The following is a 15,966-nucleotide window of genomic DNA, read 5'->3' on the forward strand; positions in this document are numbered from 1 at the left end:
TTTCTCATAAATTTACTGACAATCAGACGTTGGTTGTACCGATCGAGAGCATCAGCAAATAAACACGACAGAAACGATTCACTCGTGTTGGGTTTTGTTCAGGTTTTGTAATTACAGGGAAAAGGCAGTTACTGTACACTGCATTGATGAAATCTGCTGTTTTCTGATGAACATTTGGGTTCAGCAAATCGATATTAAAATCACCACAAATTATTTGCACTTCTTTATCATTTAGGTTGCTAAACATAGCAGCAAGTTTTTCATTGAATGTGTCAAAGCATGATCCTGGTGTCCTATAAATGCAACTTATAATTATATCGTCAGCTTTTCCAACATGGATTTCAACACATTCCAATACGTCATCTGTGGTGCTTGACATGCATTCAATCAGAACTTTATCTGCATATAAAGCGACAACGCCTCCTTTTTATTCACCCTGTTCATTGTAAATAATTCATATCTTTTCATTTCACTAACTTTCTCATTGTTTCTGATATTGAAATTATATTAAACTTTAACTTACTTAAACATTCTGTAATTTTAGAGTAAATTTTTATACAGGCTTCTACTGTTGAAATGTGTGACCGATGCATTTTCCATTTTAACATTCATACTGAATTGGTCGTGTGTATAGAACAAGTGTTATTGTTGTTCTTGGTTATCGGGGTCGGTGTTACTTTCAGGGTCGTGCGTGTTGTGCTCTGCATCGTTAAACGTTTGGAAGTTCGTTTTCTCAGCGTGTGGCCTGTCTTTCAGCAGCCTTTTTCATTAAATGTTCATTTAAATACACACCGGTCCCCTTTAGCTTAACTCAATCTTTGTTTTGCGACTCACAAACCGAAGAATGATTGCTGGCTTCGTTTTACTGTCTTTCTGGGGAGCGTGTGGCATGCTGCAATATGATGGCTCTGAATACTTACATTCTTCGTTTGAAGGAATTTTATCACTGGCTGTTCAAGCGTTTGCAGCTCCTCTGCCGGGGCATCTTCACCGTCTTTACCTCCGCCAGCCGTTACTCTGGCGGAGGTTCGGTGTTGCATCTCCGGTCCACTTATGACTAAGTCATCCATTCTTGTGTTTTGTTCCAAGTTGTCTGTTTTCTTGTCCTTCTCCTTTATCAAGTTTTTTAGTTGTTTTATCTCATCCAATAGGTCATGTAGCATATTAGTTGTTTAGCCACTTTGCTCAGTTCATCAGACATGAAATTAAGTGCTTTCCTAATCTCCTCCAACTCCTCTTTAACTCCTGGGTTTGCTTTTTCAGGCAGCATTTTGAAAACGGTGAGATTGTGATGGCCCGTTCAAGCTTCCTCACTGTGCTATAATCATGTTGTTGATAGTATTGGACTGTAAAGGTAATCATTTATGGACCAGTAATAAGCAGCAGTGTCTACACTGAAGTGTTTTTGTGGACCACAGTTATTCAGTGACCAATGAGGTGGCTGGTTTTACTCCTATGAGAATTTAAAAAGTAAAGACACAAATGTGAGGAGATGTTGTGCTGCTCAGAATCAGGATGAAGGTTTGGTCTCCAAGCTGTTAATAGTCAGTCATTGGTCCCATCTGCTGTTCATTAAACAAATGAAGACAACACATCGGATTTAAAGTGCTGCAGAGACTCCTGCTGCCTGCAGGGGGCGCCTGTGTCTGCACTGCATCTGTTTCAGAGCTTCGATTTAACCTGAGCCAAGACCTCAGAAGCAGCTGATGTCATCAGGGAGGGGAGGAGGGGTCGGTGGCGGTCTGAAACGTTGGCGCGCTCTGCTCCATCGCCTTCCGCCAGACTGAGGAGGCATGAAGACAGACTGCAGCTCACAGATGACATAATTACACTGCTGCATGCTTTTATTCTGAAACTCTTCCACATACTTTACTTTGTTTATGACACTTCAAACATGTTTTGTCTATGGAACGTCTTTACTGTCAAAGTGTGAGTTAGGGGCCGGAGGAGCCAACGGTAACATGAGGCACTATAGTTCAGAGGTCAGAGGTCAGGAGGACCGCTCCAGCCGCTTTCAGCTCTGAGCTTCTGGAACAACCAATCTGTGGCGTTGTTTTTGTGCCACTATTCTGAGCGCACGACAAATGTGCAGGTGGAAGTGTTGCATTTTGAGCAGAAATTTATTTTAAGCGAAGAAAAGCTGAATTTGAGTGAACAAAATCCATTGCTGCGCGCAAAACATGTGTTTCAGTGTTTGCTATTATACACACACACACACACACACACACACACAGACACACACAGACACACACACACACACACCAGCAGCCCCTCTCACTCAGTTTTTGCTCTTGCGCTCACTCGCAATGTGTCACTCGCGCTCTCAACATTTCTGCCCGTGCGCGCTCAACTCTTCTCTACACAGTTATATTTGTGCCACAAAACCAGCCAATCACAGACTTGGATGCTCTTTCTGGCGCAAAGTGGGCGATAAACAAATCGCTACTCTGTGCTCCTCCGCCACTGCCTCGTTTGACTTTTGGACAAAATGGATTCTGGGATATTGCATTTCCTCATTTCGAGCTGATTGGAGACCAGAACAGCCAATCAGACCTGTGTGTGTGTGTGTGTGTGTGTGTGTGTGTGTGTGTGTGTGTGTGTGTGTGTGTGTGTGTGTGTGTAATAGCAAACACTGAAACACATGTTTTGCACGCAGGAATGAATTTTCTTCGCTCAAAATGCAACACTTGCACATTTGTTTTACGTGCGCTCAGAACAGTGGCACAAAAGTAACGCCACACCAATCAGGTGTGCTTGTGGGAGTTGGTTAAACATTCAAGTTTAAAATGAAAGTAAAAACCAGTTTGTGGTGAGACTACAGAAAACACAGCGACTGCATTCCTGTGATTCCAAGAAGCAGGAAGAGCTCATCCTGCGTGTCATGCATCACGCTACTCATTCACGCAGCCAATGCACGATGTCATGTTGGCCGTGACCATCTTTGCGGACCCTTCCAGAGGTCTTAGATGCAGATGTTTGATGATGTAATTACTTGACTTTGACTTGCTGTTAATACACAGAACAATAGAAGAATGGTTTTAATGTTAAAAATAAATCCTTTTTTCTTTAGCGTCACTGGTTGGTGGGGTCGGGTCACTGTGGGCCCTCAGTTCAGCTCCCCTCCCTGCACGGTCACAGGTTCCACTGTGGCCCCGCTCAACATCGTGACCTGTTCCTCTGGCACTAAATACTCATCTTTTTATGTGGCCACAGCCTCCAGTGTGTTTATCGGTCACATACAGGTCGCCTGGCTCGTGTTACAGCAGGTATCAACATGTGTGGGGAAAATACATGTTGCTAAGCAACGTGGTATGGTGTGATTGCGTTTTACACTCATTTCTGTGGCGTCCTCAGCGGCTCACAGTTATACATCAGGGGTGGGCAACTCCAAGCCTCGAGGGCCGGCGTCCTGCAGGTTTTAGATGTGATCCATCACAGCTGATTTAAATGTCTGACCTCCTCAACATGTCTGAAGTTGTCCAGAAGCCTGGTAACGAACTAATCACGTGATTCAGGTGTGCTGACCCAGATCTAAAACCTGCAGGCCGCCGGCCCTTCAGGACGCCGGCCCTTCAGGACGCCGGCCCTTCAGGCCGCCGGCCTTTCAGGACGCCGGCCCTTCAGGCCTGGAGTTGCCACCCCTGGTCTACACGGTCATGTGATCCCTTTGTTTTTGCCCCACAGCCTGAGCCTCACTGCTCGATGAATACACCTGCTGCAGGGAGTGATGAGGTCAAAACGAAGCCTCGGCGCGTCTAGTGTCGAACATTTCAGTAACAGCGTGTGTGAACATGACGCAGATATAAACCATTACTAACTAGATTTAAAAAAACCAAGGTGGAAGATGGCCATCGTTTATATACAGTCTGTCATCCTGTTACTTGGGCCTTTATTTTAATATTATTACTGTTTTTGGTAAATATAATAATAACATCATTACATTTACTATATTGCTTACATATAATGATGTTATAATTCTATACAGTTGATGAGTCTGAGACGTGTGCGTACAAACACTTTCAGCATTAACACATATTCATGCAGCACGGCGTGAATACAGACTGCTGGAAGTCTGCTCATGTTTGTGTACTTCTATTGTTGTGAACTCAGTCGTTACAGTGAACCTGCTCCACTGGTGGATCTTCATAAATGTAAGGGCCAATCAGACGGGGAGGAGCTGCTGGTTTCAGACAGAGGATGCTGTGGCGAGCAGGTATCAGCTATCAATCAGCTGCTCTGTCCACACAGACGTTACAGAGAAATGTAACGTCCACAGCTGGACGGCCAGGATTGAGCATGTTTACGTTTTTCAGGTCGAAGCTCGCTCTCCGACTAAAAGCAGTTTTTGGTCCGCGTCCTCGTCATCGCGTCAGATAAAGACTGTAACTTAAAGAAGTAAAGCGGAGCCTCGTAGCAGCGACGTGTGAAAAATACAGATGTGCTGTAGCTCCAACAAGAACGAAGCCCATCAGGTTTCAGCCTGCGAGGTAAACGACGGTGACCTGCCCGCAGCAGGTCGGAGCCGGCACAAGGAGAAGCTAAAAGCTTTTGTTTCAGAGTCCTACCTGCTGGGCGCATGGCTCCTCCAGCAGCACGCCGAGGCTGCGAGAGTTCTTCTGGTAGTAGGCGATGAGCTCTCCCAGTGTGGCGAAAGAGATCTTATCCGAGATGAGGTACGCTCCGATGGAGGAGCGCTGGACCCGGAAGTGGAACACTTTCCCCTCGCTCCGAGCTGTAACACAGAGGGAGGAGCTTAATGTGGTTATATCATCAGGTTTTTACTTATACTCCGAGACCAATGGGACATAGAAGAGATCCTGGGTGCTTTAACTGCACTCACGATGGGAGTAAATTTACTGTGAGGCAAAGACGAGTTTCTGGCATTTAGAGGCAGCGCTGTTGGTCCGAATAATAAAACCTGCAAACACAGGGTCTGACTAAAGAGGCCTACTGGACTTATTCTTTTATACATTTGATCCTGTATGAACGACGGCTGAAGAGCCTCTTCAAGCTTCAGACGGTCGACTCATCCACAGGTAACAGCAGGCTATGACATGTAAAGTCAGCTGTACCTGCACAGTTCAAAACCAGCCCATAAAACAGTGAGGTGAAAAGCATGAAGTGATGAGCTGCCTGGAGCCTTCACTGTTTCTCCTGAGCACAGGAGCTCCTCACAGGGATCGATTATTCCTCACAGACTCCTTCATTTAACAGACAGAGACACGCGTCACTCACAGGATCTGCCGATTCAGGAAATATGGCAGATGTCCCGCCTTCTACCCCCAAAGAATCAGCTGATAGCAGTGATGAGGTCGAGGGTCAGGAAGGTTTGAGCTGTGTGCCGTCAGGTGTAAGTACTGCTCTCTGGCAGGTAGCTCCATGCCCTCCTGGGTTTTAAATGCACCTTAGAACACACATGCATCAACATTACAATGAGCGGGTGGAGGGAGGTTTGGAGTCTTCTCTCACCCCCGTTCTCTGCGACCTGCTGGAGCGGGGGGGCTAGGAGGAGGAGTTGGCCGTCCGACTGCGGTCTGGAGTGTGGAGCCTTCCTGCTGCTGCGGAGTCGGGGCGGTCTGCCTCCCCCCACCGCAGGGAAAAGGGAAACACCACCTGGGTCTGGGTGCAGTTCCCCCCTCCAGGGGCAAGGGTACCTAGACCCGGTTTGTAGAGTACGCTTGGGGAGTGTGATCGTGTGTACAACGTCTCTTTATGTCTGTCTCCACGTTGGTTGAGTGTGGAGTAAGTGCATATGAGAGCATGAGGGTGGGAATGGATGTTTGTATCTGTGTGTGCCTGTATGTCTGTGTCTATATGTCAGGTTGGGTGTCAGACGCCACCTCTCTGGGGACATCTCAGGCCCTCCAAGGTTTGGAGGCCTATCTCCCCCCACCACCACTTCCCCTGCCAGTGGCGGACCCCCTCAGACATCGGTGTGTTGGTGGTTCTTTGTGTCCAGGGGTGGGCGTCCAGGTACACACCGGCTCACTCCTTGGCGGCCGCTTATCGGGGCCTGGAGCCTGGGGCTCGCTCGGGCCATTTCGGAGGTGGGGTGCCCCCGGCCTCTCGGCCTGGGGCTCGGTCACTCAGGCGCAGCTGGCTGCCGGTGGAGCTCACGGGTGCGTCACTGCAACTCCCCCTGGCTTCTGCTCCGCGGCTGCTGAGTGAGCCCTCATCTGGGACTCTCCTCAGCTCTTTCTGGGACAGTGGCGCGGCTGCCCCTCTGTTGGTCTTCCTTGGTCTCTTGTGTTCTGGGGGCCTCTGGATGTCTGGAGTTTTGATCTCCTCCATACCTGCTTCATGCCCTGGAGGACGGGGCTGTGGCCCCCCCACACCCTCTAGCAGATTATTACATGAAGGAACCTTTTTAAAAAACAAAAAACAAGCGCGTCCATGCTCACAGGTGTACACACGGGTGATCACACCCACAAACTACACCCTTTTTGGCTCCTACCTCAAAGCACACTGTGTTCTGTTGATCTTATGTGCTGCACAATAATGTTTAACATTTAGTATTTACTGTCATATTCCCATATATCATTGTGATGTTGTTTATTCTATTACTCTTGTTCTCTTCTGCTTGCTTTCTTTTTTCTTTCTCAGCAGGTGATCCAGGTGATTGATATATGCATTTTTTTTTCTCTGCCCGTTCTGTTGGTTTTTGTCTTTTGCCCTTCTCCCCCGTCCCTCTTCTCAGCTGTTTCTCTTTCCCTCTTTCTTTCCCCCAGTCAAGTCTGTCCCGTATCCAGTAAGTGAAAATAAAATAAACAATAAAAGGTGAATCAAATGGACCATTACGGCAAGGCTGGGATGGTCAGTTTGGTAAAGTAAATCCGTTGGGCATCTTTCTTTGCCTTTAGACAACAATTCTGATGCAAAAGAGCCAAACAGGACAGGCAAAAAAAAAAAAAAAAAAAAAAAAGTGTAAGTACTGCTTAACGTAACGTGATGAGCGCCATGTTTGATTGGTGGAAGGAAACAGACATTAACGAGGCTCTGACGATGGCCATCTGAGCACGTGCAGCAGAGTAACCTGAAGGGGAAAGGTTGAGCACAGTCGGTGATCTCTGCAGATATTTTTGCATCAGCCGTGAGGCCAAACATGCAGCTTTCAGGGCTCACCAGGACTCGCTCAGGGGGGATGTCGGCACACGAGCTCGACCACAGCATCAGACTCCAGGAAGACACACAGTTACCTTCATTCATGCTCGCCAGTTAAGCTTTCTGCTTCCTCCAGTGTAATATATATATGGAGTCATAATTAAACATGAAAAAACAGGTTAATGATACAGGATCGTTTTTAATACTCAAACCCTCCTGATTTTCACTGTTATGAAACTGTGGACATGCTCTGCAGCACTGGCTGCACATGCACACATATGCAGCAGTGTTACATGTACTGGCATCCAGGAAGACGAACACGTTTTTATATGTGTGACTGAGCTTTGCTGTGCTCCACTCTGCTGTGTGCAGAGCCCTGATGATGCATATTTCAGCAAGACTAGCACAGTGAAAACTGAGCATCTAACTGCAGCATCGTCCCCCTGGGACCGAAAGGACCTTGAAGGGGGGCGGGGGGGAAAGGTAGAGGATGGAGAGGAAAAGCTGCAGATGTGGAGACAGGGAAGAAAGAGCCGAGCTGGAGGACGCAGTAACAATAACTTCAAGGCCACAAATCCCAGAAATCCTCCAGCACCTAATCCTGATTAGAGAGCTGCTGTGGCTCTGAGAGCGCAGCGAGCTCATGCACATCACAGAAACAACCAATGAGCTGCTAAAGCTGAACTACTCTGTTTACTCGCAGCTTCCTATTTTACCTCTGGACTCTAACAGAAGAGCTGTGCATCAGTCACAGTCCAAAATAATCCTTCTTTACATGAAGAACTGTCTCACCACTCCATAAACAGGCTGTGAAGTAGTGGTGTTCCAGTTAAAGGGGTAACCCTTTCCTGCCGCTCCTCAGTGCTTCCAGAGTGTTTTCCACAGACCGGACGTTAGTGTTCCGGGTTTGCTGACACACCTGTGACATTAAACCCACAGAGCGGAGCAGGAACAGCATCTCTGAGCTCCGGCACAAGAATCAGCGGTTACTGCGCAGTCATACACCAGTCTCTGTCCACTAAACTGGTTCTGCTGATCTGTGAGTGTGTATGTGTCATCTTTAATATTAGTTGGGCTTCACAGACATGTACCTGCTGTCAGCTGCACAGAAATGTATGCAGTGTTTTCTAATGGACGTATAACCTAAAGGAAGTGTGGATGATGGGAAGAGGACGGCTGCAGTCTGCGCCGCAGGGTTCACAGCGGTTACTAAACATACACTGAGCTCTGAAACTGCTCGTGCTCAGTACGAACATGTGACTTATAAGACAGGAAGTAAGAGAAGGAGAACGGGCCCACGTTGTTTTTTCATGTTGTTTCTTCAGAGTTTTAGGAGCCGACACATCAGCTTAGTGTTCCAGCTGGAAAGGTGAGAGTCTACCTGGCTCCTCGTGTCCAATCAGAATAAAGCAAACACAATCTAATTTATTTCATACAAGTAAAAACTCTGACTGTAACATTAATCGTTTTATGTTTACTTTAAGCCACTGTGGGTCATGGCCCTGCCTGGGACAGCTGAGCTGGGGGCGGAGTCTAAAGTGACATCATCCACCTTTCATTAAGGTGGCTGAAAAGCAAACAAAGGAACAGCAGACACACAAAGAGTCCCTTTGCTGTCAGACCAGTCCGGCGAGTGGACCTCTGCACACCCAAAACATCCACACATCACACAGCAGACGTGTGACACTGTCAGACTCACACAGTGAATACAGCAGACATGTTTACCTGCTTCTAGAAATTCCACTTCTGCCTTATGGAAAAGACGGCGTCACACAGCTTAACAATAAAAAAATCAGTCGAGCAGAGCGGGGACGAGCACAGAGTAACAAATACGATAATACGTCTGTTTCATTTGTCTGAAAGGACGATGACATGCTGCTGATTTATAGGAATATCTGACAGAGAATGTTACCAACAGTCATGTGCTTGTGTTACAGCAGAGCGCTTGTTTTGTGACCCGTCCTAGTTCTGCTATAACCTGATGTGTCTGTATGTCACATTTTTGGCATATTAATGATTTTTAACATGTGACTGCTCACGCCTGTACTAAAAGCTGTGTTGTTGACCTAACTCCATGGCTAACCTTCATGTTTGAGGAAGACACATGGAATCTATCAGACAGACACAGTGCACACCTGTGCCGAGCACAGTCCCAGACCAGCCCCTGATTAGTGCCAGACCAGTCCCAGACCAGTCCCAGACCGGTCCCTGATTAGTGCCAGACCAGCCCCTGATTAGTCCCAGACCAGTCCCAGACCGGTCCCTGATTAGTGCCAGACCAGTCCCAGACCAGTCCCAGACCGGTCCCTGATTAGTCCCAGACCAGTCCCAGACCGGTCCCTGATTAGTCCCAGACCAGTCCCAGACCGGTCCCAGACCAGTCCCAGACCGGCCCCTGATTAGTCCCAGACCGGCCCCTGATTAGTCCCAGACCGGCCCCTGATTAGTCCCAGACCAGTCCCAGACCGGTCCCAGACCAGTCCCAGACCGGCCCCTGATTAGTCCCAGACCAGTCCCAGACCGGTCCCTGATTAGTCCCAGACCAGTCCCAGACCGGTCCCAGACCAGTCCCAGACCGGCCCCTGATTAGTCCCAGACCAGTCCCAGATCGGTCCCTGATTAGTCCCAGACCGGTCCCTGATTAGTCCCAGACCGGCCCCTGATTAGTCCCAGACCAGTCCCAAACCGGTCCCTGATTAGTCCCAGACCGGTCCCTGATTAGTGCCAGACCAGTCCCAGACCGGTCCCTGATTAGTCCCAGACCGGCCCCTGATTAGTCCCAGACCAGTCCCAAACCGGTCCCTGATTAGTCCCAGACCGGTCCCTGATTAGTGCCAGACCAGTCCCAGACCGGTCCCAGACCAGTCCCAGATCGGTCCCTGATTAGTCCCAGATCGGTCCCTGATTAGTGCCAGACCGGTCCCTGATTAGTCCCAGACCGGCCCCTGATTAGTCCCAGACCAGTCCCAAACCGGTCCCTGATTAGTCCCAGACCGGTCCCTGATTAGTGCCAGACCAGTCCCAGACCGGTCCCAGATTAGTCCCAGACCGGCCCCTGATTAGTCCCAGACCAGTCCCAAACCGGTCCCAGACCAGTCCCAGATCGGTCCCTGATTAGTCCCAGATCGGTCCCTGATTAGTCCCAGACCGGCCCCTGATTAGTCCCAGACCAGTCCCAAACCGGTCCCTGATTAGTCCCAGACCGGTCCCTGATTAGTGCCAGACCAGTCCCAGACCGGTCCCAGATTAGTCCCAGACCGGCCCCTGATTAGTGCCAGACCAGTCCCAGACCGGTCCCAGACCAGTCCCAGATCGGTCCCTGATTAGTCCCAGACCGGTCCCTGATTAGTCCCAGACCGGCCCCTGATTAGTCCCAGACCAGTCCCAAACCGGTCCCTGATTAGTCCCAGACCGGTCCCTGATTAGTGCCAGACCAGTCCCAGACCGGTCCCAGATTAGTCCCAGACCGGCCCCTGATTAGTCCCAGACCAGTCCCAAACCGGTCCCTGATTAGTCCCAGACCGGTCCCTGATTAGTGCCAGACCAGTCCCAGACCGGTCCCAGACCAGTCCCAGATCGGTCCCTGATTAGTCCCAGACCAGTCCCAAACCGGTCCCTGATTAGTCCCAGACCGGTCCCTGATTAGTGCCAGACCAGTCCCAGACCGGTCCCAGACCAGTCCCAGATCGGTCCCTGATTAGTCCCAGACCGGCCCCTGATTAGTGCCAGACCGGTCCCTGACTGGCATTCAGAGCCAACCCGGCCCTCATATCAGCTCTGTTACCAAACTACTGGGATTTAAATGCCCCTGAACACACCTGACCTCTGCCTACTGGTCTTAACCAGGCCATCGTGTGTGGAACTCTCATCAGTCTACATTCAGACACAAAACAATCAGCTGCAAGTAAAAAACATCTGCCTTCATCGTAATGCGATAAAAGCGGTTCGAGGAATGACCTCATACTGAGGAACCAACCAATCACAGCTGGCTGCAGACCTTCACTGACAGCAGTGCTGAGGAGGGCAGGAGGAGGTGATGGATGGGGAACACGACAGGAGCGGAGGAGGAGACATGCAGCAGCTTCCACCTGGTCTGATGGCTAAAACAGCTCAACACTGAAACTTACAGATAGCTTGCTTATTACACAGTTATAAATGAGTGTGAGGCAGGTCTGGACTGATAAATGTGAATAAATTAAACGTTATTAAAGTCCTGCAGCAGCTGCTTAAATCAGCTCTGTTCCAACCAGTCTTTTACATTTTTAATCCTCGAGTGTTAGAAAGTACTTTAAACGGAGACCTTCGCCGACTCTCTGCTGGCCTCTGACGGACGCGTTTCTGAGGGAAGAAGCTTGGTTGGGTCACTTTACGGTGAGATGGTTCAGTTTGGTTTGGTCTGTGTTTTCAACAATAACGTGGCTCTTTTACTGGGAGGATCTGACTGAGACTGGGAGATGATTGGTTGTTGTTTTCCTGTCCGCAGCCCGGCCAATGACCCCGGCTGTGGCGTCCTCAGGCCAGAATCATGTCGACGCCCACGAGTTTCCTTTAAAGGCAGACTGCTGTGTACTCGTGGCGTCTTCTCCACCAACTGTAACTTTTTATACATCAGGCAGTTTGTCTGTAAGAGGTCAGAGGTCACCACGAAGTGCTCACTCACCAGAGATAGTGTACTCGTCACTGTGACTCTCACTGATGCGAACCAGGAAGGCGCCATCTTTGTTTTGGGAGGCGAGCAGCAGCTTCTCCGCTTTCCCACGGTTTATGTTCCCGTAGTACCACCTGCACAGAGACGGAGTGGGCGGGATGATGGGAGGGAGGGAGTGGATGGAGAGAGAGAAGGAAAGGAAGAGACAGACATGAAGAATGCGTCACACGTGAAGCCATACAAGAACAAAAGCACACACGTGACGCCCGGTCAGTCTGACAGACGGAGCCGTGCGGTCCCGCCCGTTTGCCCAGACAAACCCGCCTGTATTTACTTTAAGTTATCAGAGAGGGCGGGTCCGAGCGGCACGATGCTCGGGTTTCACTGAAACCAGCTCAAACTCGAGCAGCAACAGGTTTGTAAACCAGAGTTTAATGATGCTGTGGGGGAAAGACATCAGAGCTCATTACTGACTCACCCATCATTCGTTTCTGCTAGAAATGACAAAAAAGTAGGAACACCAAACATTTCCTGGTTTCAGGTTTACATGGTTCATGTGCACGTTTTGTAAAAAGATTCACCTGCACCTTTTTCCAAACAGCTGAAAAATAAAACCTGCAGTTCCTGTGCCGTCCAGCAGAGGCAGCAGTGAGTCCAGCAGAGATAAGCATGTTTACAGCCTGATACACACTGATTGGTCCTCCCACGTGACACCTGTACGGAGGAGCATGTTTTTAAAAGTCGCCTATGTTTACATTATATTAAGTCTGCATTGTTAGGGGGCGTGGCCTCTGACAGGTGGATAGAGACACAGGTGGCTGTAGCTGCTAGGTTGAGCTGGACGTGTGTTTGTGCTGTTGGAGCCTTTATTGATGACATCATGTGACCAATAACATGGCTGCTGTGAGGTCACTGTACAAATAAGGCTCCAGTTTCGGATTTTATTTGGATGTTCCGGAGCGCCGACGAGCAGGTTTCATGCTAACTGAGCTACATAGCATTAGCTGGTAATTTCATGCTCCTCCCTCTCATCCAAAGGAGGATGGATTTAGATTACATAACAACGCCAGATTCTTATCATATGTTAGGTCAGATATTCTCAGGTGAATTTTAGTGGGTGTTAAAAGTCAAACTGCCTTCCTGTTCACGTTCACAGGCTTAAAGTAACTGATAAGTGTTTCTAAGGAGGCGTGGCCTGCTTCCACGTCATTTCCCAGCAAGTTAAGGAGATAAAGGAATTTGCATTTGATAGCTGTGCTTGGAAATCTTGATATGACGCTCAAAGTAGAAAAGAAGGTCATGAAAGGCTGGAAAAAGGAAGCTGACTGAAAACACAAAAGCATCTGAAAATGCACAATTAACACTCGGGCACAGACAGGTGGGCAGAGTAGACAGGAAAGGGGTGAAACTGGGTGAACGGAGCAGGAAAGGAAGCGATCCAAAGCTCTGAATCATGATGGTTATGAAAATGGATTTGACTTTGATGCAGCTGAACATGATTCCAGCTCAGATCACAAAGCTGAAGTTCTGCACAGGCACTTTCCATTCTCATAAAAGCAAAATAAGTCAGATACTGAAACACTCAGCTGCACCGTGCCCAAAGAAAGATCCCCAGCCTAACTGAGCATGCTCAAACTCCCTAAAGACAAAACTGAGGGCATAAAGACCCACAAAACCCTCAGCACCTGAAAGCAGCTGCACTGCAGAGCTGAGAAAGCCTCACAGTGGAGAAACCCACGCCTGCCTGTGTGCGGGTTACTCATCCTTACATCCAATCAGGTTTGAGCGTGTGAGACTGGACGAATGAGGGAATATAAAGGCTGAAATGAATAAATGAAATGTTTGTTAATGCTTCATTAAAGCTGGAAATCTGAACCGCGCGTCTGGATTGCTTCATTTAGCAGAGGACACTTTAGTCTTTTGGTATATTCGTCTGAAAACGTGGCTTCATTTTCCCTCTGATGATTCTGAGATCGTGATGAACATTCCTGGGGTTGTTAAAGGGTCCAGATGTGCGAGCTGGGCTGTGATGCTCTGCAGACTTTGGATGAGTCCAAACTTCAGCAGCCCGACTCGTCCTCTTGTTCTGCTGTCAGACAAACGCAGTCACTGCTGGGTCGGCAGCGTTCACACCGAAGGTGACGCACACAGAGCTCAGCTGCAGGTGTATGAATAATGGAGCACCTGCAGCCGTGGGCCGGATACCTTCAGACATTCACACCTGACTTTGTCTGAACGCCGGGACCGTGCTTTTCATTCCTCTGCACACAAAGTCTCGAAACTTTTTAGCTTTCAGGGATGTAATCGGGAGAAATGGGGTCGAAAACGGCAGGAACGTTTGGAGGGTCAGCTGACGTCTGACTACAGAGCACCCACGGGCACGCAGCAGGATGAGGGTTAAGCTGCTCTCAGTAAGAGTTCATGTTGTGTCTCTGATGGGCGGAGACAAATGCCATCACATGACAGGAAGAACATGCTGAAAACTTCTTCTGCTGACTGCTCACTGTGCTGAAGCCCCACCCACAGCTCCACGCCACACTTACGTCACTTTGACGTGTGAAAGCAGTCACATGACACCAGTTCTACCAATAACAGATCCACTCTGTTATTCTTTAAAAAGCACCCATTTGCACTTGACCTTTGACCCTTTGGACATGAAATGGCATCACTCTGTCCTGTTTAGGGTTTGAGTCTTTGGCTACTCAGCACCTCTGCAGCATTTCTGACAGCAGGGAAAAACACGGAAAAATACACGGCTGTAGTTTCCCGTGTCCGGCCCTCAGCGCCTGAAAGGAAAACAAAACAGGTCCCGGAGAGTGACAGGACGCACACTGGGAGACGGCCCACGGTGCGTCATCAGCGTCAGGTGGAAAGGTGTGGGCTAATTTTAGGTGGATCTTATTATGTGACTAATATTTTCACAGTCACCTGTCACTGTGGCCCCGCCCTAACTTTACCTCAGACTCAGAGCCTGAACCAAACCAGAAAAACCTCAAACTCTCAGATCTGTCCAACAAATTTACAAAGAGTTTCTTGTTTAGTATCAATTTTAGTCTTTAAGAGCCTGAAATGTCATTTTCTGTAAGCTGCAGGGACACTGAGGCTGTCGCAGTTTTGGAGGAAGCCCAAAACAAGCCTCATGGTGTCCCATCAGAGCTGGGACCAGAGCTGGGACCAGCATCAGGAGTTTCGGTCTCACTGTCAGCTTTTATCTTGAGGAGTCTGTTTCTCTCTGCAGCACACAGACTGACTCCAGATTAAATATCTGCTGCTGCACATCAACAAACATGCAGCCAAAGCTCTGAGTGAAACTCATCTGAAAACTCAAAGTTTCATTCATTTAAACGACCGTCAACGTGCTCAAGTTCACACTGACGTCCTAACTCCATTCAGCAGTCGACGCCATCACTCCGAGCTGCGGGGTCGCCCCTGTGTGTGTGTGTGTGTGTGTGTGTGTGTGTGTCACTCACTTGTGTTTGGCGAACTCGTCCTGCAGCAGAGCCACGTAGTTGGCGGGGACGAGGCCGGACTCCAGGCTCCCGGTGAGCTTCTTGGCCAGCACGTAGTCTCCGCGCTTCTCGATCACCGACAGCTTGTCGCCCTCCTTAACCGTCAGCTCGTCGTCGCTGCGGGCCTCGAAGTCGAAGAGCGCCGCGTACAGCTGCGCGGGCCGCTTCTTGGGCGCGGGGACGCGGATGTCCCCGGACACGGTGCGGATCTCGGCCGCGTGCGCCGCCGGGTTGGCGATGACGTGGTCGCGGGGCCCGGGGTACCGGAGGCCGGGCCATATCCGGTCCCAGAGGCACGAGCAGCACGGCAAACACGCGCGGCAGCAGCTCTCCATCCCGGCACGCGCAGGTCTGTCCCCGCCGCGGCCCGTCGCTCTCACCGAAATGCGTCCTCCAGCACGCACGCGCCTGCCGCTCGCGCCTGCCCCTCTCCGGAAACATCCCGCCCCGCCGGCGGGCGGACCGGAGGAACCGGTTTGTTCGGCTCCGAGCGGCGGGACGCGCTCGGCGGCTGCGGGAGTGCGCAAACGGAAACCGAGGCTATGCGGGTCGAGCACCGGAGCACAGCGCGGAGGATCGGGTTCGGAGCTCTGCGCACCTCCTGCTGCTCACACACCTGCAAACCGAGGGGGAGGAGCCCCGCAGGTGTGTGCGTGAGAGCGAAAGAGGAGGGAGGTGTGTGTGTGTGCTGGGTCTCCATCCTGTCCC

At 49.8% G+C, this 15,966-nt stretch overlaps 1 protein-coding gene across 1 annotated transcript in view; it reads right to left on the reverse strand.

The window, feature by feature from the left end:
- The window catches only part of srms (src-related kinase lacking C-terminal regulatory tyrosine and N-terminal myristylation sites), a 23,011-nt gene extending 7,045 nt beyond the window's left edge, over positions 1 to 15,966 (reverse strand). Inside the window, exons 1-3 of the mRNA XM_026154958.2 lie at positions 15,220 to 15,966; positions 11,762 to 11,883; positions 4,566 to 4,732 (exon numbers count right to left, since the gene is read on the reverse strand). Of these exons, the coding sequence (XP_026010743.2) occupies positions 4,566 to 4,732; positions 11,762 to 11,883; positions 15,220 to 15,593 (663 nt within the window). The 5' untranslated portion in view covers positions 15,594 to 15,966. The remainder of the gene's footprint in view (positions 1 to 4,565; positions 4,733 to 11,761; positions 11,884 to 15,219) is intronic.

Source organism: Astatotilapia calliptera, chromosome 20 (assembly GCF_964374335.1).
Source record: "Astatotilapia calliptera chromosome 20, fAstCal68.1, whole genome shotgun sequence".
In the NCBI taxonomy this organism is placed as follows: domain Eukaryota; kingdom Metazoa; phylum Chordata; class Actinopteri; order Cichliformes; family Cichlidae; genus Astatotilapia; species Astatotilapia calliptera.